The following is a 22,919-nucleotide window of genomic DNA, read 5'->3' as shown; positions in this document are numbered from 1 at the left end:
CAGGTTAGTTTGCTAGAGTCTAGTGTGTTTTTAAAAGCTCAGACTCCTTGAAACTACAATTTCATGTCTAAGTAAATCTACCAAAGAAAGATTTATAACATCCAGCTCTCATGCCTGGTCACCATATGTTGTTCCTTCATGAATGTTGACTTCCCTATTTTCCTCTCTATTAAACCTCTCTGCATTTTAATTCTCTCTAGTAAAGGAGAATTAAAAGCAATTGGCCTATCCAAAAAAGTAAAAAGGACATGCAGTATAATGTGAGTTACTTCCCATTTCATCTTTTTGTTATTTAATCTCTAGAATCTCCTGAAAGGGGAGAAAATCTGAATTTCTTCTTGCAGCTTGGATCCTCTTTCGTGTGTCATTTCTACACCTTTTTATTTGTGTAGGTTTGTTATGTCTTGATTGTTCTACCTCTGAACAGCGGGAAATGTCAGGAAACCAATACTACTCAAGGCCCATCAGTGTGAAAAACCATCAGTGTTGATAGTCAGCGCTGTTTCCACAGAGCAAGATGGGTCTCCAAGGCAAAGCTCTGCGTGCCTGGGGAGAACAAGTGTTTTGGGGAGTTTTGATAGGGTTTGATATTGTTATACCAATGATGAACCCTAGCGATAGGTGTGGAGTTGGACAGGCATTGATGGTGCTCAATCTTGACAGCATTTGCTGTTGATCTTGTTTGATTTTTCAGGAGTAAAATTGAGTTTTAAGGGACGTGTAATCTTTGTTCTCTTTTATTGTTATGCAATTTGCTGATATATCTTAGAAAATGATGGGCAAAAACCTTTTTCTTTATAGTATCTATAAAAGGGATTGAAGGTACACTAAATAGTCTAAAAATCTATGTTACAGACAAATTGGTGATGCTGAATGGACAACATTTTGTAAAAACAGCTGTAAATAGTTTCGGTACCTGAGAACTGGACGTGATTACGCTGTTTTTGCTTCTTGACCAGGATGCCAGTGTTATAAATCTGATCCTCTATTCCTCTTCCAAAGCATTACTTATGGTCTGACATTAGCATAAATGTTCTTGCAGATTTCCATATTTTCAAAAGAAAGAACCAAGTGAAAGATCTGGGAGGGGATACTTTTTCCCTTAGAAATGTTAATCAAAAGTGGAAATAAAATTACTTCTCTCTGTTAAGGAATGTTGCTTTCCCTTGTCTCATTAAAAATTTAAAGCACTCTTGTTTTTGAGCAGGGTGAATTAGTAATTAAGTGCTATAATCAAGTTGTGTAAACATAATATTGAAGGAGAGAAGCAAATTAATCATTTTGTTGGCTTGCTTTACCCTATTAATGCACCTTTTACTAAAGGGCTTCCTGTTGCGTTGGAAGGTTTTTTCTTCCTATTCATTTAATCAGAAGATTTGGGGAAGACAGAGGGCAGAGAGGTGATTCTTAGGCACCAGGCTGTACACAGGAGTGTGTTAAGCTGCTGTGAGCTTGCCTGCCTTCTCTTAAAAGGCTCCAAATCTGTACATTTACAGTTTGAGTCCATGGTTCAGTGGGGACCATCATTGAGCAGGGCTGGGTGACACCTTTTGCTTTTATAAGTAGTGTAATGGCTGGGTATGGTCTCTTTATATAAATGATTTTATAAAATTTCTTCCTGGATATTTAAATATGAATCTCTATTGACCGACATGTACTCTGTTAAAAAAAAAAAAAAAAAAAAAAAAAACTTCAATTTTACTTTAATTTTCAGTGTGTAACCTATATACCTGCTGTTAGAGTCAGCATTCTAGTGGTAAAAACAGCTGAGTCTTCACAGTCATTCATTTGCTGTCTTCTCAGTTCTGACTGTCAGCAAAGTTACCAAGGGGTGTCATGGACCCTATGGACTCTAGACCAGTTGTTAGTCTTCCCCACATAAGCATCTAAGGTGGCAGATAGTTGCAGCAGCCCTCTGCAGACATCAAGCCTGGACTTGGATCAGTGACTCAGCAGTAGGACAACTATCCCTTTGCTTCTTTCCTGGGAATTTTGATATTGAAATACGTCTTTGCCTAAGTGAAAGGTGTATTTCTTTTTTTCCTTGCATAAAGAAGTTAGATTCAATATGGCATGCATGAAACCACCAAGACATTGGCAATGCCTCTGGCTTTTGTATAGAGTCAGCTGCCTTCTTACCAGAAATCTTTAGAGAAATATAGATGAGAGAGAAAAATTAAAAGGCAGTGATTTGATGGCCACTGTCCAGTTCCTTGTGGCCTAGTGTTTATGGTACAGAGAGTGCCTTTTTAGTTAGCATATTTTGGCCTTACTGTCAGAAGTCTTAGCAGTAAGAGTAAAAAGAGAATGACTCAGAACTACTCTTTTGCCCTAAGGATGATCCTTCTCTAATAAAGCTGAGAAACATAAATGCTCATCTGTCTGTGCCAAGCACAGAATGAGCTTTTAGTCAGTTTGAGGGTTTTCAGCATAATTTTTTTCACTTTTCAAAAGCCACAATAAGTATATGGAAGCATTTCTATTTTCTTTTAGCTGACTTCAGTGGGCAGTATTTATATATGGTTGGAAATCTTCCCCAGTAGGATTTTAATCACATGTACAAGCACCACCACTTAGTGAGTCAAACAGCTGAGATGTGGCTGTAGCTGATAGCAAGATTCTTTTACAAAAGCACTAAGAAAAGTACCCTCTGTCTTGTTGCTGTTTACTGCTATACGATACTAGTTGACATCTGTTGCCCTTCTCATTTGAGGTCTGTTTGCTTTACTAACTTTAACATTTCCACATTGCTATGCTGCTGAAGTGAAGATTCGCAAATCTCCTTGGAGTCTCCAAGGTCCTTTTATGAGAAGCAGAGCTGCCATCATTTGATCTCATCTTCCTGGCCTCTTTTTATACTGGAGTTAAGAGAGGGAACCCCCCCGCTGTGAAACATTCTTGGTGAAATGCCACGTCTAATGTTATAGGTTGTCATACATTTGATGTAGTACCAGACTGGTACATGCTGTACAGTGGTGTTTGGTTCATTGTCACGTTAGATGATTTATAGTCATTTTATATCACTAGAAATTATTACAGGTAAAAAACTCGTCGAGGAAAATGTCAAAGTTTGTTATAGTGGGTCACGTAGTTACTAAAAAGACAGATGATCTTAGTCCATAATCAAAATGTCATATTCTCAGTTAATGTAAATCTGCATTTCACTGAGGAACTCCAGGTTATTCCACTGCCCTGATCCAATTGTACACTTAAGTGCGTCATTTTACTTTTAAGTAGGCAAGAAGTTCAGCTGAAGATAAGCAGGACTACCCATGTGGTGAAGTACTTCACTGGATTGGAGCCCAAACAGGAATCTAACACCCAGTTCACTCGTAGATGACACAGCTTGAAATGATAAAGGCTATTCAGGGTCTTGCAGTTGGTTCATGTTATTACTCGTTCAGAAATGACTTGTGGATGCTATTGGTAATAGGATACAAAAGCAGCATCTTTTGTTCAGTGCTGTTGTTTTGTGGAAAACTAGCATGATCCATTTAAGTGCCATCCAGTGCATAATGTTCAGATTTGGGGTTCCTTAGTAGCACTTTAATTGGGCAAAGGCAGCTGCAGTAATTCAGTGCAGAACTGTACCAATTTACATTAGTTGAGTATCTGGCACGGAAGTATTGAAATTGGCAGCAAAAGTCTCAGGAATGCAGCACTTAGATGTGACCGTAGTGTTTTCCTGAAAATAGGTGATTAAAGAGAAACCACATTTGTGAAATAAAAATGAAATGTGGCGTTCTGTTTGGAGATCAGTGAAAAGGGGATGTGGTACTGTGTGTTGGGAGTATCGGTGTGACTTATCTGTTTATTAATTCTATCTGAGATTACTCATTAAAGATTTTACTGTTTTTTTCTTACATTTATAAGGATGGACCAGACGGTGAAGACCTTTCTGAATGCTCAAATGACCCAAGAGGTCTATTTAGTCTTCTGTCTTTATGTTGAAGATGCCAGCTTTTTACACTGGCAAATATATATGCAATACTACATATATGCAAATACCATCTTTTCTGTCTGTAAGTTCAACACTTCATTTGTTAAGCCTCTTAATTTTCAGTAAACTCACATAAGCAGATGTTGTCGTACCATAGAGTTAGTCTTTTGTTAGCCTGCAAAAGGTATGCAGATTGCTAAACCAATAGTTTGCACTTAGTAAACCAGCAGTATTCTTTTCATCTGATAAATAAGTCCAAGGTGTGGAAAGCAGAAGAAAAAATGCTGGCCAAAAATACTAGCTCAGATTCTGCTGCTACGTATATTTGTAACATCCCATGAACTGACCATGGTGGAGTTCGTGTACAATTAGCTGCTGCTTTTTCAAACAGGCTAACATTTAGGATCAGCTTTTAAAAGAAGTTTCTTAACAATATAATTGCCTTAGAATTATTCTAGCTTGCTCACCTTGTCTTTTCCAGCTTCCTCTGGAGTCCTCCATATGAGGAAACCATGAATGTGTCTTTATAGGAGATGCTTTCTGTGTACAGTGATCCATCTCCATTCTATTTTAAGGCCAGATTCTACCCACATATTCAAAGGGAGAGCTGAAGCAATTTGGACCTTGGACCTCCTTCAGGCCAGACTATTTAGGCAGAGAGAAGTGTTAGAGCAATATTTTATAGGAAAGATGAGTGCAAGTGAGTTTCCTATTTTATAGGAAAGATGAGGAGAAGGCTATGGATCTTTTGTATCTGTCAGTAGATAGCGCGGTCCTTTTCGGACTGTCTTGCTTAAATGATGTTCAGGACGTCAAATAAGTTAAAGTCTCTCTGCTCTCACTTCTTCAATAGCTGAGCAGAACAACCTTTTGAGTTGCGCACTAGAGAACTGGAAACTCAATCTGGCTACATTATGAGATTAATTTTCCATCTGGGATTTGAACTCCTGCTATGTCAGCACATGGGATCAGCTTGTTCTGAAGGGAAGCACAAGCGTGTAGAGTCACAGCGCTGGCTGAGATGCATTTTTCAAAGGATATTATGATTGCTTAGCTGTGGGATTTGATGCCAGTAGTATGTTTCCCCAGCCAGGACACACTTTTACCCACCTTCTATCTGAAGAAGTTTGATACCTTTACAGATAAAATTTTTGCCTTTACTCCTAAAAATGTCTGGAAGGTTTTATTTTTCAAAATTTATCCCATCTGTATAGTTTAACAGGATTCTGTTTACTGTACTGTCTAGGCATTTCAGATACTTTACATTTTACTGTTGTTAACAGTAAATAGATTCTACTTTATTCCCTTTTAAGTAATCTGAAATGATAGTGGAGAGAGCCCATAACCTTCATCACTTTTATTAGCAATAAAAGCCAGTTGTTTTACTAGAGTTTTGGCTTTCCTCATCCTCAGAATTGGAATCTAGTTCATTCAGTTCATTTCTTTGTTCAAATAAAGCATGCATTTCCCTGCGTTTTGTTTCCTTGGTTTCTTAGATATAGACATCTAACAACCATTCCAAACCCTTGCCTTTCTTATTCTGAAGCAACTTTTCACATGCTCAGTCAGTGCTTAAATGTTTCTGAGGCACCGTTCAGTTTGATATGAGAAATTGGACAGTGACATTGAAGAGAATCCATCAAAGAATCGGTTGATGGTTCTGATTTGTGTTTATCAGGATGAGTGTCCACATAAAGATTAGCAAGACCGTAACTGTCACTCTTGAGGGAAATATAAGCAGAAAGGCTAACCACTAGCTAGTCGGTGAGAAGCGTAAGCTGTAGATTTTTGCTCAGAGATATTCCTCTAGATGGGGTTTGAGAAGCACTCGGAGAACATGAATAACGAGGTCTGCTGTGCCCATATCTTCCTATTTCTTGTGAGCGTTGAAGCCAAGTGAGCTGGATTGTTATCTTCCACAAGTGCTGTTTTTAACTAAGAGTAATTTATAGTGAATGCAATCAATATGTAAATACTACTAGGGGTGTATTCCTTACAGCTTTACTAACCTTCAGTACATAAATACAGGTTGTCCCAGGTAGGGCCTGTTTGTGTGAGCACTTGCTATAAGTTTCTGTTTTCCACACAGATCCCAGATAGTCTTTTACCTAGTAGAAACTTCTGGGAAAGAGGATGGATGTGGAGGCTCTGGTCACAGCACGTGACAGCGTTCTGTCAAGGGACAAGGTAAAGTGACGTGGCAATGCATTCCAGTGGGTGCTTAATTCTCACCTGTACCGCCATGTCCTGTCTTTGGGGCTCTGCAAGCGTAACTCTCCTTGGGTGACCCTCCAAGCGAGAACACTCTGGAAAATAAAACAACTTCTCATCAGTATTTTTCCTCCAAAGACTCTCTCCAGGACCAGAGTATGTGTGGAGGGCAGTATCGTCACCCTGCCCAACCGCTCCCTCCCACAACTGCAGGGTGGAGGGTCATAATGTAATGGATCACATTTGGACAGTCCCTTCATTGCAAACGTGGTAGCACAGATATGACTTAACCACCTATGATATTCAGTAGAATATTCCTGTCCTAGCTATTTTGTGTCAGATCTCTTTTGCTTTCAGAATATCTGTTAAAATTGTTTTTTTAAACAGATTTTCCCAGTCCCCTTTCTGTTGTCATCACTTATTTCTATTAACTTTAAGTAGTTGAGGTATAGCATACTGTATCTTTAAAATAGTCTGAGGGAAACTGTGCTTGCATGTCTTAGAGCTGATAAATTGAATATGTGTTGGCCTGTAGGCTGGAAGCTGACACTTAGCTTAGGTGAAAGAAATGAATAATGGCACTAAGGATGCAAAGTTATTTGAAGCTCCTCTAATACATGGGGTCTCTTTGTGATGAGCTATTCTCACTTTCTATGACTGTTCGGTTTAAAAGCTTTGTATATGCAAGCACATTACTTGTTAGTTACTGGTCCTGGTTATAAAGTTGTTTAATTTTGCAATAGTCCCATCTAAGGGATGATTTTTGTATTGCATGAAAGGAAGACTTTGATTTTGCCTTTTTTTTTTTTGCGTGTGTGTGTGTGTGTGTGTGTGTGTGTGTGTAACTCTGCCCCATGGAAATGTTGGATAGGCAGCACTTTTGCTAAAGAGACACAAAATGCCAAACTTGTGGCTCTCTGGATATGGAAGTTCCACTGATCTCAGAGAAGGACCAGAGAACCAGACATGGAAAGGTAATAAAAGAAACATCAGACAGAGAAAATAGGTGTAACAGAGAATGAAATTTTCCTTTTCTTGCATTTAATGCTCATAATCCTCACCATTTCCCTCTCCCTCCCTCCCTCCTTCCACTCTGATGGTGTTTATTCATCCCTTTTGCATTTGTTCCTTCTTTCTGTTCTTGCTGCTGTTTCATTTTTTCACTTTCTTCATCTTTTGGTTCTTCCTTTTCTGTTCTCCTATTTCATGTTACTCCTTTTGTTTTCTCTCTCACTTCCTCGCTCTTTCCATAGTTTAGCCCTTGGCCTCTGTCTTCAGATAACAAGAATGGCAGAGGGGAAGTGCTGGTCCTTGGCCACTCAGCGTGCTGGTCCCTCAGGGCCGCAGTACTTGGGTCAGGCCTGGTGCTACCAGGTGCTCTGCTCTGTACAAGTTCAAGCTCTGGAGATGGCACATTTGCACGGCACTGCTTGGGCTAAGCCAGCATTCCTGAACTGGAAGAGGAAAGATTTATGAGGGCATTGATTACAGTGTTAAAATAAACTGCCCTTCCTTAGCCAGAGGAACACAGAATTGTAAATGCCCGTGTTTCCTATGTGAAATGAAGGGCTCCAGCTAAGGGAGCCAGCTGCCTCAGGTTAGCTGTTCAAGGTCTGAGAATTACAAGTCTTTAGAAGTGAGGAGACAGAAAAAAAGCCATTTATATTAAAACAAACTCTGTCATGAGTCATTTCACTTCTCTTTCTCTTACGCACAGAGTTTATGTCTCCGACCTCCTAAGGCCCAAGTAGCATCTGATACCCTTTAGGCTGAGCCGACTCGAATATGAGTGGGTTCCTGCTTCCAGTTACAGCGTATGACTTGTGTCCTGTGTTTACAGGCTGTAGCTATTACTTACTTGTCATTTTACGGCAGCAGCAAAGATTGTTCCCTGTGATTCAGTCCCAGCCATGCTGCTGAATGGTTCAGTGTCCTTAACAGCAGCAGAGAGGAACTGGCCCAAGAGGGGCCATTACTTTTCCTCCTTCCTTTCTCTCTCACAGCTTCAGTCCTGCCCAGGGCTGGGGGTGCAGCTGGACCTATGGCAGTGGGTCCTGATTCCCCCAGCCCTTCTGCAGCATCCCAGGTACATGTAGCAGCAGCTGGAGAAAATGAAAGGTGTGTTATTTTCCAAGTCTAGTTAACCACCTCTGGCTGAGGCCCGTGCAAGCCCAAGAGGGGAATGCAAAACCCTGCTGAAGGTCAGGACAGCTCTGTCCCGCTCCAGAGCTTACCAGGAAGGTGGCTTCCTTAAGAAGGGCTACCCTGCCCGGCCTGCTGCCAAAAGTGGCCTTTCCTGTTTTCTGCTGCATGACTCTTGTTCCCTCTAGTGGCTAATTACGCGGGTTCTGTTGCACATGAGCTTTTCATGTGGCTGCATTTGAACTTTTCTGCCAAATTTTCTGCACATGCACATTTTTGCTACGTTAGGTAACTTTCTCAAGCCTGTGTAACAAGGGCAGTGGCCATTCTTGTGGCTGGGACTTCTGGAAGCAGGAAAACTTACGGATAATGCTTTACATTTATTGTGTGAAAATGCAGCGATGGGATTTAGGGCTGAGGAAGAGAGGTTTTCCTACCCTACCCACTTAATTCCTTATCAGCATCTCTGTTCTCACACTGCAACTTCTCATGTATGAACAATCTCCATCTCCAAAGAAGTTAGGTGCCTCACATCAGCGGGCTGGTTTAATGTCCCTGAGATAAGAACCAAATTGCTTGGCTTTCTGCATCAGACAAATCGCACGTAAACTGGCGCGTAGCATTTCTTAGCAATAGTGAATAAAAGGCTGCGTTTGCCAAGGTGGTTCTTATTAGCAGGTGGTGAGGGGAGAAAATGCATATATTGGGTGAATTTCTGTCATTGGCTTTACTACTTCAAAACCAACATAACTCACTGTACTGTAGAACTAAGTTCCTCTGAGTTCACTTCGGTATAAATAAAAGTAGAATTTTGCAAATCAGAAAATGATATATGCTACCTGACTTGAAAGTCAAAGTACATGGGTTCCATTCCTAGCTTTTTAACTCTGTCTGTGACTTTGGGCAAGTTGGTTAACTCTTCTTTCAAGTGATTTGTTAAGCAGATCTAATAATGTTTAAGTATACCATTGGCTGATTTTGCAGTTAAATTAAAGGTGATAGAATGGAAAGTGCAATGAAAATGTATGATGTTATTAATGATGTTACTCCAGTGGGTTAAAACAAGGAAGAATGAAAAATTCATTAGTCTGCTGACCTAGATGCACATAATTGGAAAATCTTCTGACTTGTACACAGGAAAGCAAAAGCTCCCTTTGTAACCATAACCAGTTTATTACATGTGGTAATTTTCATTACTATGCATGTAATATGAAAGATGGTTTGTGAACTATAGTATACAATTCAGAAATTTATGTATTTTTAATATTAGCATTTATAGTATTCATGACTTTTACAGGTTATGTTACACATTTGCAATGAAATGCACTTCATATGCAAAACTCTTGTTTTTAGGAAATATTTAGAAAAGGAGACCACATCCTTTAAAGCACGAAGTCACTCAAGGTTTATATAGGCAATTTCTTAGGACAGCAAAGGCTAATTCAAGATCAGCATTTTCATTTGCAGACTTCTAGCTTTAGGCATCTAATTCTGTATGTAATATGTAAGTGAGAGGCTGGATATGTGTTTTGCTCAAGTACTGGAGACTTTTGCAAATCAGATGCTGCCCATTCTTGACAACAGTGGCAGCAGGGCTAGCACAAACACCAGGTGCATTGCTGCACCTTTCTGATTTGTCTCTGAAATTGGTCTGTGACAGGTTTGTGACAATTAATGTAGTATAATACATTCAAGAGGATAAGAAGACCTCCCTGTTACAACTCTTCCCTTTTTCTTGCATGTCGGGGTTGTATTTTTATTTCTTGTTAAGTTTCTGTGTTCTAGAGCAGCCTGCATTACTTCTATTCCTGTAAATATGAACTGACTGTGACAGCTTTTCAGTAGTCCATGAACCTACTGTTTATTGGGAGAGGGCAGGATGGGATCAATCCTAATGGATTTTTCACATATTATTCATATAAAAAAGATTGTTGAGCATGAGTAACACCTTCTTTCAAACACTCTATTACTGATCTAGTATGATTTTATATATATCTGCACAAATTATTCTAAGTCTAGGAAAAAAAAAAAAAAAACAAGCCATAGTAGAACAATTGGTAAGTGCATTTAGAAGAGTTGTATAGTAAAAATTAGATTTTCATCAGATAAAAGTAATTTAATTTTCCTCCTCCATTCTAGGCTCATCAAACCAAAGAAATACCTTTGAACAAAAACTAACTATATTTTAGATTTGCTGTATTAAGCAATTTCACAGTACAAAATTGCTGCTAATGGGAAAGTGAAACAAATCTGGGGTTTTGAGCTAGTGCAGTATTCTTGCAAGTAATTAGCCTGTACAAAAGGAGCATTCATCTTGAAATGATAGATAAGCGCTAAGGACAGAATTGAAAACTGTAAATGTGTTAGCACTTTAAGCGAGAGCACAGCTTCAGCACTTGTTAGGCTCATCAGCTGCTGTAAACAATATGGATCTTTGAAATGATCCCTGCCCAGATCTCAGCACATTAGGCAATGATATAGCTGTTCATTTTTTCTTCTTCTGTTTATTTTGCCTTTTTTTTTTCCTTTCCGAAAGTACATTTTGCACAGAATAGGCCTATGATAGTGCCAGCACATGCACTTGTCTCCCTACACGAGGAGACCCTGTGAGGGCTGCAGAATCGCTGTGGGGAGTAGAGAACAAGTCTGCGAGCGGGGCTCCGCATTCCTCTGCTTGTGCATAAGCTCAGGAACAGTATGTACAGCTGCAGCACTGCCTTCCTGTCCCAGCTCTGCCTCTGCCCAAGTCTGGAAGAGGCTTTCTAAGGTCAGCCACGCTCAGCTCACAGTCAGAATGTGTCTTCAAATAAGATACATAGAGTGAGTGTCTGTTCAGCTTGTGGTAGCAGCTCCCCTTGTGCCGTTTCGCAAGGAGTTAACAGTGACGGAGTGGTAACAATGGAGGGTTTCATGTTGTGAAAATGGCTATGATAGAAATTAATTTGAAACCCATAAATTCCCTTTGCAAAGGACACTATAAAAAGCTTGCATACCAGGATAACTTGTAAGCATTCCCTGACCTAGTCGAGGTTCTGATCGGTGACCTATAAGTGAAAAGCTCCATGAAGCATTTGCGTCTCTGCTATTCATCTCCTCTGTCAGCCTGCTTTCTTTAAATAAAAGGCCAGATCCTCAGCAGCAGGAATTGGCTTAGCTCTTAGGATCAGCTGAATTGCAAAGCACAAAGTGTGTTTTCTTCAGTTGTAGCTCATGTTGGCTACATTTCTCCTCCAAGTGCTTTATTTTAATTTGGTGGGGTTAATGATTCGTATGGACTACATGGGGAAACAGAGCTACAGAGGGCTTGCTTGACTTGGTCAAGATTAAAACGCAGGAGCTGATGAATCCTGCTTCCAGTCCCTGAAGTGCACTGGGAAGAGTTTTCCTCTATCCGCGCTTCAGGAGTGGTGGCTTAGACATTTTTCATCAGTGTAAGTGCAGGCGCAAAAGGGCTATTTGGAAATTAGAGCCAAAACGTGCAGCTAACTGAGGATTCCTAATAAAAAAGGAAATAGCATGGAACAGAGAAGGTCGCTTTGAAAAGAGGAAAGGTGAGGAGCTGGATATTTTAAGGGGAAAAAGCCCTTCCAGTGGGGTTTGGTGTTTTGGGGATTTGGTCACTTCTTGAGGTAAAAGGAGAGCTTATAATCAAACTAACAACCCCATGGCCAAAATCTGGGGGAAAAGGGGTGGATGTGTTGGGTATACTCCTCTGTGCAAGATCTAAACTTTACAGATAACCCCTGGGGCAGCATGGTGCTATATTAGATGTCAGGCTGTGAGCCAGCCCAACTCTGCTACCACTCCATGACTCACTCACACGCTAACTGCACTTTTAATTCTGACTGGGGTGTTTTCAGACAGAACCAGCTATTGTTTGGGGCACAGTCAATTACTAAATCTGCTCTTTATCTATTTGCCAAATGAATACAAATGCTTTCTTAGAAGATCTCCAAAGGGGAAATAAATGCCACAGACACCTTTAAAAATCCTATTGGCAATGCAGGGTGGTAGGTTTAGGTTTGCTAGTTTAAAAGGTTATGTAATATGACTGCAGGCAAAGGCTGTTTTATGGCCCTGGGGCAGATGGTGATAAATAGCCCCTGGTTTGGGTGTTGCATGGAAAAGCAGCAGGCTTGGTAGCTAAAGCAGTGAGGAGGGCAACTGTTGACATTTGCCAACAAGGTTGACTACCTTCTTCCTAATGCATGTTGTTACCTACAGTTCTTTATGCAGGATATGTAGCTGAAATACACAAAGACATTGTAAATATAAAGAGGTTTCTACTTACAGAAAAGTTTTGATGGTGAAGAGAACAATGTTTCAAGGGGTCTCCAAGAGACAGTATTTATAGCACCAAGGGCAGCAGAACCAGGCAACTCCGCTTCTTCTGTGAAATCAGAAGACCAGAAGAAGTTTCCATACATTTTGCTGTCATGTGAGGAAGACTGATTTGAGCAGTGCAGTCTTTGGACTGTGTGGGATGTGTTCCCCTGCTCTGGCAACACCTGCCATGCTCCTTGGACTGCATTTTCTGATCCATCCAGAGATTCCCCCTTTCCTCCTGTATGTGTATTCTGGCTTGACTGTTACAGTTTCCTCATGTAAATCCCCTCTGAAGATCTACATCTTCCATTAAGACTCAGAAGTTACCTGAGCTCCAACATGTGCCCAGGAAGCCTAGTCTACAGCCAAGGGGTCTGGGAGGTTCAGAATGTATTTCATGAAGTGGTCTTAGCCTAGGTTTCGGCTCAGCCCTTCAAGATGTGCTGAAGGCTAAGGTGCCTCAAAGTGTCCCCCACTGGGCACAGAGCCAGTACACATTCTTCAGGACCCAGCCAAGAAGTGGTGGCTCTGCCAGGTCCTCCTGGGCTGCCCTAAGGACAGACAAGACCATTGAGCTCTTGGAGCTATAGACAGAGCCAGGGGTGACAAGCACAGGGTTTGTGCAGGTGAGAGGCACAAATGGAGAGCTCGCTGAATTGAGCTTTTGCTCAGGCCATCGCCTGAGACAATGGTATAAAATGGCCACTAATGCTATTAAAATGACGATAATTGAAACATGTTTTGTGAAGGAGACCTTGCCCGGCTTGAGTTTTAACAGCAGAAGAACAAGGAAAAGGAGCAGCTTCTCATCCCTGTCTGCCACTGATTTTCAGGCCTGGAGGAGGCATGATGCCCCTGTTTTTAGCAATACCAGGCAATATCCTCAGTGGTGCCTTCCCTCAGGCACAGTCCATTTAGGCATTTGAATCTGGGGCAGAAAAGTACTTTCTGAGTACTCAGGAAAAGGTTGGTGACTCCTTGTCCATAGCAATCATGGCAAGGAAATCAGATGTCTTATTCAGTAGATCAATCATCATCTTTGTGTTGTGCTTCACAAGGAGAAGTGATTTTGTGTCCACTTCTAAATTCTTTCCTAACAGATTGCTGATTTCTTCTAGGATTTGCTCTTTGCCACCTTTTGTATATCTATAAAATACCAGTTTTCTATTAAGTGACGTTATAATTATTCGCTGTAGATAGGATGTCTGTGAGTTTACCACTAAGGACTTTCTTCATACCTTAATGCAGTTTTACTGCATATCAAGCTTCTGCTGGTTCACAGTAGTGCAAGACTTTTTATTAAGGCCTCTTGGTTTTTACAAGCACCTGTCCAGAATAATTTCCCAAATGCACTCCAGATTGGATAAAATGTAAGGATATTTCTAAGATACCAGATGAACTAGATAAAAAATAATGCCTAAATCAAAACTCACAGCATGGATCTCCCTTCTTAACCTCAGATGGACACTGGAGCATAGCACAGAATGTTTGGAAGGATGAGGAGAAAAGCGAAGTCTTCTGAGACAGTGTTGGAAAGATGTGAGTGAAGAGTTAGATGGAGAAAAGTGAAATGTGGCAAATAATTTTGGTTTTGCTGCAGTAAATATAAGACAAAATGTGGGCAGAAATTGTTTTCATGAAAAAAGTGCCAGCTAGATACCCCTAAAACTGTTAAAAACTACTGAGCAGAGGCTGAATGAAGAGACGTGTGCAGATTAATTAGATCTCAAAAATGTTTTGACAGCATAAGTGAACATATGGAAAGAATTGAGAGAAACCTATCCAGCTCCCCACGTGTAAATGATGCCTTAGCCATAGCTCTTAAAGCAAATACAGATGCAAAAAAAAAAAAAAAAAGGAAAAAAGACCCCCTTTCCTATCCCTTTCCACCAGTAAACCCCAATCTATTGCCAGATGGCAAATAAAAGTTTGAACTAATGTGAGGAAAGCTGTATGTTCAGCATGGATATGAAAAGCAATCAGCTGAATAAATCTGAATTCTGCACCTTAAAGGAAGTGGTGCAGTTCAACAAAATATTGTGTCAAATACACAGTCGAGGGTCAGGATATCCTGTGCAGATGCTTTTCTTCCACTTTATGTTCTACCCTCTCCTCTGCAAGTAACTCCTGCTCAGCTCTTTTGTGGGGCACGTCAGTGTGGAGCCACACACCTGCCCTGCCTGCCCCCAAGGTTTCACCAGCTAAAATTGAGGGTAAAAGGGGCAGATCCTTCAAGCAGAAATTAAGAAGTGAGACAGAGAAGCACAGTAGTGTGGGCAGACTGATGCTGTGCGAGTACCCTGGGGGCCAGACTGAGCAGGTCTCTGTGCTGCTGTGATTGCAGCAGAGCAGTATCTGTGCTCCCTGGATTCAAAGCTGTGCTGCCTTTTCCTACCCATACTTAGCACAACAGGTAACGTGGGTTAGTACTGTGTGTTGCTGCACGTAACTCGTGTCGGGGGCCGCGTGGCCGCCCTCCGTCCCAGCTCCAGTGCACCCGCTGGACGTTGCCCGGAGGCTGTGGGCGCTGGTGCCCGGGCCAGCACTCTGTGAACTGGAACAGGGGCTCAACGCTTGGGCTCCTTCCATGGCCCGGGTAAGCTGAACCCCCTGCTGAGCTGTCGAGCTTGCGTCCAAGCAGCTTTGGGCACTGCGAGGTGCCAGCTACGGAGCCCCTCAAAGCAAGCTGCTTAATTATTTGATAGTCACAGGCAACTCGGGGGAGTGCAGAGTCAAGTCAACAACAAAACAACCTATATTTAGCAGCAGTGTGGCTGCAGCTTAGACCCAAACATAGTTTCCAGCCGATAGATGATGTGACAACGATAGCTGACCCTCATCCCGTCTAAATTTGGTCTGCAGAATAAGTAATTAATATCATCGCTAGCACGACAGCCACCCTTTCCAGCAGCTGCGCTGCCACTGCTGCTCCTCTTAAGGCTTTGCGTGCCAGCTGGCCAGTCTGGCGACAGAGCAAGTGCCACAGTGTGACAGCGTGACACCGAGCGAGGGTGGCCACGGTCTGCCTGACGCCCTCTGGTCATTGAAGCAGGGTAAAAGTAGGTGCCTTGGAGATGGAGGTGGTGCCATGGCCTCATCTGCACTTGTCTTTAATGTTAATGTGATCTCTTTTTTTTGTGTGTTTGTTCTTCTGTCCAATATTAAGGAGTGAAAAACACCCTCCTACGTTGCAGGGTGCACTGATTGATTTGTGCTGTAGGAAGACATAGGACTGAGACCTGCAGGTAGGGCACATGGTACAAAATCAGAGGCAAGCCTAGAGCTGACGAGCTATTTGTACAAGCCAAACCAAATCATGGGGGAAAAAAAAGGGGGGGGCTCAACCTCTTTTAGAGACAGGTAACTGAATTTTAAAAGAGAAGGTTACATGTCCAGAGTAACTCAGGGAATCTGTGATACGTTTTCTCTGTCCTGGTTCAGTATTTGAGCAGAAAACCACCTTCAATATTGGTGACCCATCCAAGGCCTGTGAAGTTGGCCTTGTAAACTGAAATTTGATGGTTTCAGAGGTATAATAATGTTGGGCTTCTTCCAAGGTACCTTCCTAAATTCTCTTTGCTGCAGTAACAGCCACTGGAAAAAAAAAAAAAAAAAAAAAAACTCGTCTAATATGAGCCAGTGCTATCTAATGTCACGGGTGGGAAGATACAACAGGCCGGTGACTTTTACTGGAGCAGAGACTTGAACTCAAGTCCTGAGTCAAGAACCCTGCTCACTGGACCTGTTCCATGGACCTTCCACCCTTCTGTCCCCCTCCTGCCCCTTAGCCCGAGTTACTGACACAGTCAGACAGAAAAACCCTTTCCCTCTCCCTCTCTCTTAGGTCTGATGCTAGCACAGAAATCTGTGCTGGAACGGAGCAAAGAAAATACAGGGTTGTGTGAAATTTTCCACCTTTTCACTAAATGAAATGAAAGCCAAATTTTCACACTTTGGTCTAAGGTGTGAAATTTTTGCTTAGCTTTAATATTTATACATAATGTGTTTTAAAACTTGGCTCGATCCCTTTGGAATACCACAGAGAATTCAGTTACAGATTTGGGGCTTTGTGCATGCTGCCAAGAGCTGCCCCTATAACTCAAACAAATTTAAGGGGGTGAAAAAAAGGACTAGAAAAATACTGTATATGGTCCATCACATGCTTTCTTCATGCAATCATATTCCACTAAAAGGTAATGTTCTGCTAGGGCTGTGTTGTATACTTTCACCTATTCCTGTGGGCATAGATAAGACAAATGATGCATCTCCAGGCTATTGAGTAAGCAATCCCTATATAAAAGCCTGTAAGAAACCAAGAGTCTTCTTTAGAATTCTCAGAACAAATTTGAAGTATTTCTTGGACATCAACGTTTCAGAAATTAATTTATTCCCTTCCAAATCCAAGTGCTTCTGTGACTGGTCTCCTAAAAAATGATGTTAGCATCTGTTAGCCTAAGCTTATGGATATGAAATGGAGATGGAAGAGAGACATTGACAAATAGTAAAAAGTACTATAAAATATAAATGTATACTTACATTTTCTGTGATTGATATAAGATCTTAGAAGTGGAAAGAAAGTCTTCCTGTTAAAATGGAGGTAGTTGCCAAAGTCTACAAATCAGAACAAAGGTGAGGGGAGAGGATGTTCCAGGTTTGAGTATTTTCTAAGTGGGACAATGTGGAAGTAATTTTCCCACGATGCTGGGGATGCTGCAGGTGTGCTGCAACACCGAAGGGCGAGACTGACAGAAGTGGGAGGCTGCATGAGGGTCACAAGGGGGCAAGCGGGAAAGTCTTATTTCAAAACTCCAATTTAGAAATTTGAGACTGAACTTCCACGCATTCGTGTCATTCTCAAAATTCTGCGAAGCAGCATGTTTGGCAGTAGAGCTTTCTCACTACATTTGGGTTTAGAAATGGCAGCTTTTGATCATTTGGGTTATAATAATATAAAAATGAACATAATTTCATTCTTTTTCATGAGTACAGAGTTGAGGTAAACTAGCAAATTTGGCTCGGGAAGAAGATGAGCAAGACATGCATCTTGTTTCAGCTTGTTCTGAGGTTCCTGAATCAGTAATATAATGATTTATGAGTTATATAATGATTTATGATCCACAACTGTTTTACAGCAGTTATTTTTCATCACTTCCCATCACTCTCAGGACATTCATTCTTGGTGCAACAGACCCATATGGCTGTCACCGGACAAGCTGTAAAGGAGCAGCACGTGTAGCAAACACACTGAATTTGCACTTGAGAACACCTCCTGGCTTTCCGGTTGTCTGAGGATCATTCCTACATGTAGTTGGCACATTGCTGTTGTAATTAGATCGTGGTGTATCCATACCATTGGGTAGCTTTTAATATACTTCTATATGTGCAGGCCAAATGTTTTCAGCCACTGAAACTGTACGGTAACACTTTAGATGATGTTTGTTTTTACTGTTAATAACCATACTGGTTACAGCTCCAGACATTTCTTGGGATTACTGAAATGAGTAAGTGGGGAGAACCCATCTGGGAAATTGCTCTGGTGCCCAGATGCCTCACATTTAACTTTGGATACAATTTTTTAAAGTACCTAAATATCATAATGGCAAAAGCCCAAATCCTGAAGGGGACTGACATTCCTAACTTATTAATTTCAGGGGGATTTTTCTGCCTGCTTCTGTTTATCCTGCAGCCTATGCACATAAATCTGATTTCTCATCTGATGTATGTTTCTAAGATCTTATATGCCATTAATTTTTGGGAATATTGAGCCATCTAAGTCCTTGAGACTGGCTATTCCTACGAGATGGGCAGGATGAGGTTCTGGGTGCTCCATTTGAAGACAGCCCTTGGAGGCACCTCCTGTGGGCTCCTGAAGTCAGCCTGCCATGCCTATCCCGATGTGCCAGAGCACCTTGCTGCACTGCACCTGTCACATAGTGTTCAAAACTTTTTTTTATTTCCATTATATATGGCCAAAGGTCCATCTACAGCTGTGGAAGCCCCGGAAAGACCTGGCACTGCAGGGATGAGCTGTGGTGGCCACAGCATTATTGCAAGATGTGTCCGTTGAGGCCACACTGGTGTCTTGAATCATCCCCGGCCCCAGATCCTGCTAAAGAGCCGAGTTCAGCCACTCGTGACAAGTGAATTGCTCAGGATGAAAAGCAAGCTGCCCCTCTGAGTTGCCCTCTCACCAGTGAAGTCCCACCTTGTCTGGAAATGCTGGTGGGTCTTGGAGAATTTGGTTCCTTGGGCTCATGCCTGCTGTCCTGGGAAGGGTGATGGGATCTGCCGACGCTCCCCATGGTGAGCAGAGTGTTTACTGCCTTGTATCTGTCTCAGCTTTGACACTCTGACAAAAGGTTAGGAATCATGAATGCTTCTTTTTGTACCCACTCCACAGTGCCTCTCTTTTTTTCTGTGTAAACCCTTCAACTTGCCTCTTGCCCAGCCTTTAGAAATGATGATCAAATGCGAACTTTCAGGGTTTATTTATAGCGCAGCCTTTATAGAAAGAGAGAAAAGAAATGATTAAAAAGCAATTTCACAAAATATTTTGTTTTAAGAGAGAATTCATTGTGTTTAAATCACTGTATTCATTGTGCTGTCTAGACTGGCAAACAAAGAAGATAGAGCGTCATTCAAATTAAGATTGTGAAGTTCTTGGTGACTGGAATTATGGATGTCAACCCTCAAACAAGCTATTTCTGAACAGCAGTATTATCACTTGGCTATATTTAAGGCTCTGTTGCAGACAGAATAGTGCAGAAGGTTGATCTGATTCAGTAACGCAATTCTAATGTCCCTTTGTTCCTTATTTCATTATAAATTCATATTTTCAGTGTTTTGTCCCTTTTAGTCCCCAGAAAATTGTTGAAAAGTCTCTCCTCTGGGAGCAGAGTATTTGTTCACACTAACAATGGCCAAGCTGACTTAAAGAGAAAAAGGCAAATTAAGGGAGGAATTCACTTAGGATATTTTGAGCAACCTAGTGTGAATGAGTTGTTGAAAATTGCTGCCTTTTCAATATGTTACACCATACTACCATGATGTGAGAGCTTAATGCTGGGGATTCTCAAAGACCTACATACAGTTAAAAATACAAACGTATTTACCTGCTAAACTGAAAAGACAGTTTTGGCACCTTCCTCCTTATCTGTGCTTAAGACTATGTGCTAGAAGTGGAAGCAGGAGCAGGACAGAAGCAGCCAGACCTTGCTTGCTGCTTTTGATGAGATTTTTAAGAACAAACCTTTCTTTGAGGACCTCTCTAGTTGGGCCTTGCTCATGTGACGATGGCCGGGGTGTCCGAGGACACACACGTGGGAGCCCGAGCTGGACTTTTTTCCCCTCCTTCCACGTCAATTGATCTTGTGGGCAGCCTCTAAATCCAGATAGCAATAGAAGGGGGTTGTGAAAGCTAAAGTGTTGTAGGCAAAAACAATGCTGGAGTTAGCATCACCTGTTAGAGAGCAGGGAATAAAGGGTCATTTTGTTTTCCCAGGAAAGACATCGACCTTTCCACGTCAGTATTTCAGTCTGGCTGGTGCACAGGATTTCTCTGCCAGCCGGCTCACATGTCCCCGAGAAGGGAACACACTATCTCACTACAAGCGTTATTTCAAGTGTATTTCTTAGTAAATCAAGAGTGCAATCAAATTTTGCATGTCTAAAAGCGTATTGGACATATGAATACGCAGAAACGCTCCTCTGTTGCTTTATCAGAAGCATTAATAAGAATAAAATTCTCGCTGCGCTGGCATCACTGTCAGTATTTTTTACTTTGGTAGAGCCAGGATTTCATCTAGGATTTACTCTCTGGAGTAGCAAAAACGTAAAAAATACATGTTCCACACTAATAATGGGCAGCCTGTTCAAGGGTGGTGAAATTGTGCTTGTGTTCCTCATGGACGTTGTGCTCTGTGAGATTCTCAGCTATAAAAATGCTGGAGTAGTGTAACAGAGTTTTTAGTACAGCAGATATTACAGACTATAAAATCATCCAACCCTTTAAAAAATGTAGCCATAATATTTGACTAGATGGCTTCCAGCAGGAGCAGCTTGTTCTTTCGGGGTCATCCTGATGTTCTCATCATGTTATGCTTTAGGTGCTAGTATTAAAACAGTTTTAAGAACCTGTTTAGGAAGTATAAAGGCTGATACAGGTTTAGTGAGTCAGAGATACTTGAACTCTGTTATAAAATATTTAACAGTTACATCTAAAAGCTGTTGCTCAAATGCTTCTTGTGAACTAACTTCAGCTTAAAGCAGTCTGAGCCTGCTGCCTTCACCCTTGCCTAAAAGCTTAAGTTTGATCCTCTGCTAACATTGGTGATTAGTGTTTCATTTTAGTGGCATTGCTCAGGAGAATCCCTAGAAAATCCCAGTCTCGCAGAGATCAGGAAGAGAATCAACCTCCTTGGCCTTCTCCCTTTCACAAGCGACACTGTCCTGGAGAATCCTTGTACAGGGGATTCTGCAAGATCCCTTGGTCTGGCTTCGTTTTGGCCAAAAATTGAATAGGATCAAGCTCTGTTTCTTACACCTTTATACTGGGACATGAGGCGCTCAATGAGCTGCAGAGCAGAACTTCGCAAGTCGAGCCCTCTCCTTGCTGTAGGGAATTGATACTTTAGGAAAACAATTAAGGGATCTCATGTAAAATATCGTTTTATTTGAGAAATTGCCCCTCTGGGGATGCAGCGTTTAACATTTCCTGTGGTTAGTGTAAATAATAGAAGATAAGTCTGTTCTGCCTCAGCCTCCCAGGAAGAGGGAGGCACAGATTTGGGTTGCTTGGTTCTCATGGCTGTAGCGGTGCTGAGCATGTTTCGTGCCATCTGGCCCGCTCAGCCAAAACAAAATACATCAGTAATGTTCCGATTGGTTTTGCAACATGCTGTTCTTGTCAAAAAGCATTTTAAACCAAAACAGACTTCTCCCGTTTGTGTTTGTTTTTTACTAGGAGGCCATGGTGAAAATGGGAAAAATCGGGAGAGTTGTGCAGCCAAACCACGGGGACAAAAGGTGAGCCTGAGTCTGCCGCGTTCACCTGTGAGTATTTACCCAAAAGGAAGTCATGGCCTGGCGTTTTCCAGCCCTGCCCGAACGCAGGGATGTTGATTCCCAGTTTTAAGGGCCGTGAGGGCAGCCAAGCCCATTCGTCTCTCCCCGTGTCCCTCGGCAGGCAAAGGCCGGGGCGGACAATGGAGCGAGGCCGGCGGCGCTGCCCACGCTGCCCGCCTCAGGCGCCGCGGCCTCGCCGTGAGGCGGCCCGAGGGCCTCGACCCACCCCGGCCCGGCACGGCCCGGCCCGGTCCCGGTCCCGGTCCCCGCGGCGCGGCCCGTGGGCGCCACCCCGCGGCGCAGCAGCGGGATCGCGATCGGAGCGCCCAAACCCTCCCGCGTGGTCCCTCGCGTGGGGCACACGCGGGTGCCCCTGCTCTGGAGGCCAAGCTGTGCAGCAGAGCTGCCCCAAGCATGGTTACAGCCTGAAACCTCTCCTTTGCGCAGGTTTTATGACAAGAAGTACCAGGTGTTTTTGAAACTTGTGGAACATCAGCGGGAGTATCGCTCTATCATGCAAAGCCCCTAACCCGGATCGTGTAGTCTGGGAATGCTATGGGTGACAGATTTCCAGACGCTTTAGACAGAGGTAATTTCTTCTCACTGTGTTGCTCGCTGTGAATATATACTTTTATCATTAAAAATGTACGGGTTTGTTTTTGATTAAAAAATAAAATGCTCTCATTTCAATGTGAGGCGCTGGGCATTTTATCTCTGTGATCCCTGTACAGAAAGGAAAAAGAAGAATCATTTATTTACCCCAGGCAAAGAAAGCGAAGCAACGGCAGCTGCTGGTGTCCCCATGTCCGTGTTCTGAGCGTGGCCACAAGCAGGAGCCTCAGAAGAGGTAATGTGGCCGGTGGCTGCAGCCCCTAGGACGCGTTCACCGTCCCTGTGCTTTTCACAGATAACCATCAGTTGCCCTGCAAATGGGCCTTTAAATTCTAGCAGTGCTATGGTTAAGACCGAGATGTGATTTCCGTTATTATTTTAACACTGATTATAGTATTTTTTGGTGGGTGATACTTTGGAATCGCTTTTGCAGCTGAGAAACGTTTTTCTTTATTTTTTTTGCTGCTTCCTGCCTCATTTCTTCTGTCTCCATTCTTGCAGAGCAGTCATTCTAATGTCAAAACACTGAGCCGTTTTGGCTTTTGCAAGTAACTAGCTCTGCACACACGTTAATCACAGTGCAGATGTGAAACAGGCCACCATCAACACTGAGAGATGACACTGA

The 22,919-nt window shown here is 42.2% G+C and overlaps 1 protein-coding gene across 7 annotated transcripts in view; it reads left to right on the top strand.

The window, feature by feature from the left end:
- FGGY (FGGY carbohydrate kinase domain containing) overlaps positions 1-22,372 on the top strand; it is a 303,483-nt gene extending 281,111 nt beyond the window's left edge. For all 7 annotated transcript variants that reach the window (XM_088522434.1, XM_088522436.1, XM_088522437.1 and 4 more), the window contains 2 exons: positions 21,582-21,643; positions 22,130-22,372. In XM_088522434.1, the coding sequence (XP_088378560.1) occupies positions 21,582-21,643; positions 22,130-22,211 (144 nt within the window). In that variant the 3' untranslated portion in view covers positions 22,212-22,372. The remainder of the gene's footprint in view (positions 1-21,581; positions 21,644-22,129) is intronic.
- Positions 22,373-22,919: the final 547 nt, after the last annotated feature.

This window comes from Tinamus guttatus, unplaced genomic scaffold, assembly GCF_059628265.1.
Source record: "Tinamus guttatus ecotype Peru unplaced genomic scaffold, ASM5962826v1 Tinamus_guttatus_pri_ptg000153l, whole genome shotgun sequence".
Classification (NCBI taxonomy): Eukaryota; Metazoa; Chordata; class Aves; order Tinamiformes; family Tinamidae; genus Tinamus; species Tinamus guttatus.
The sequence above is the reverse complement of the archived record's forward strand: the minus strand, read 5'-3'. Positions and strand labels throughout refer to the sequence as shown.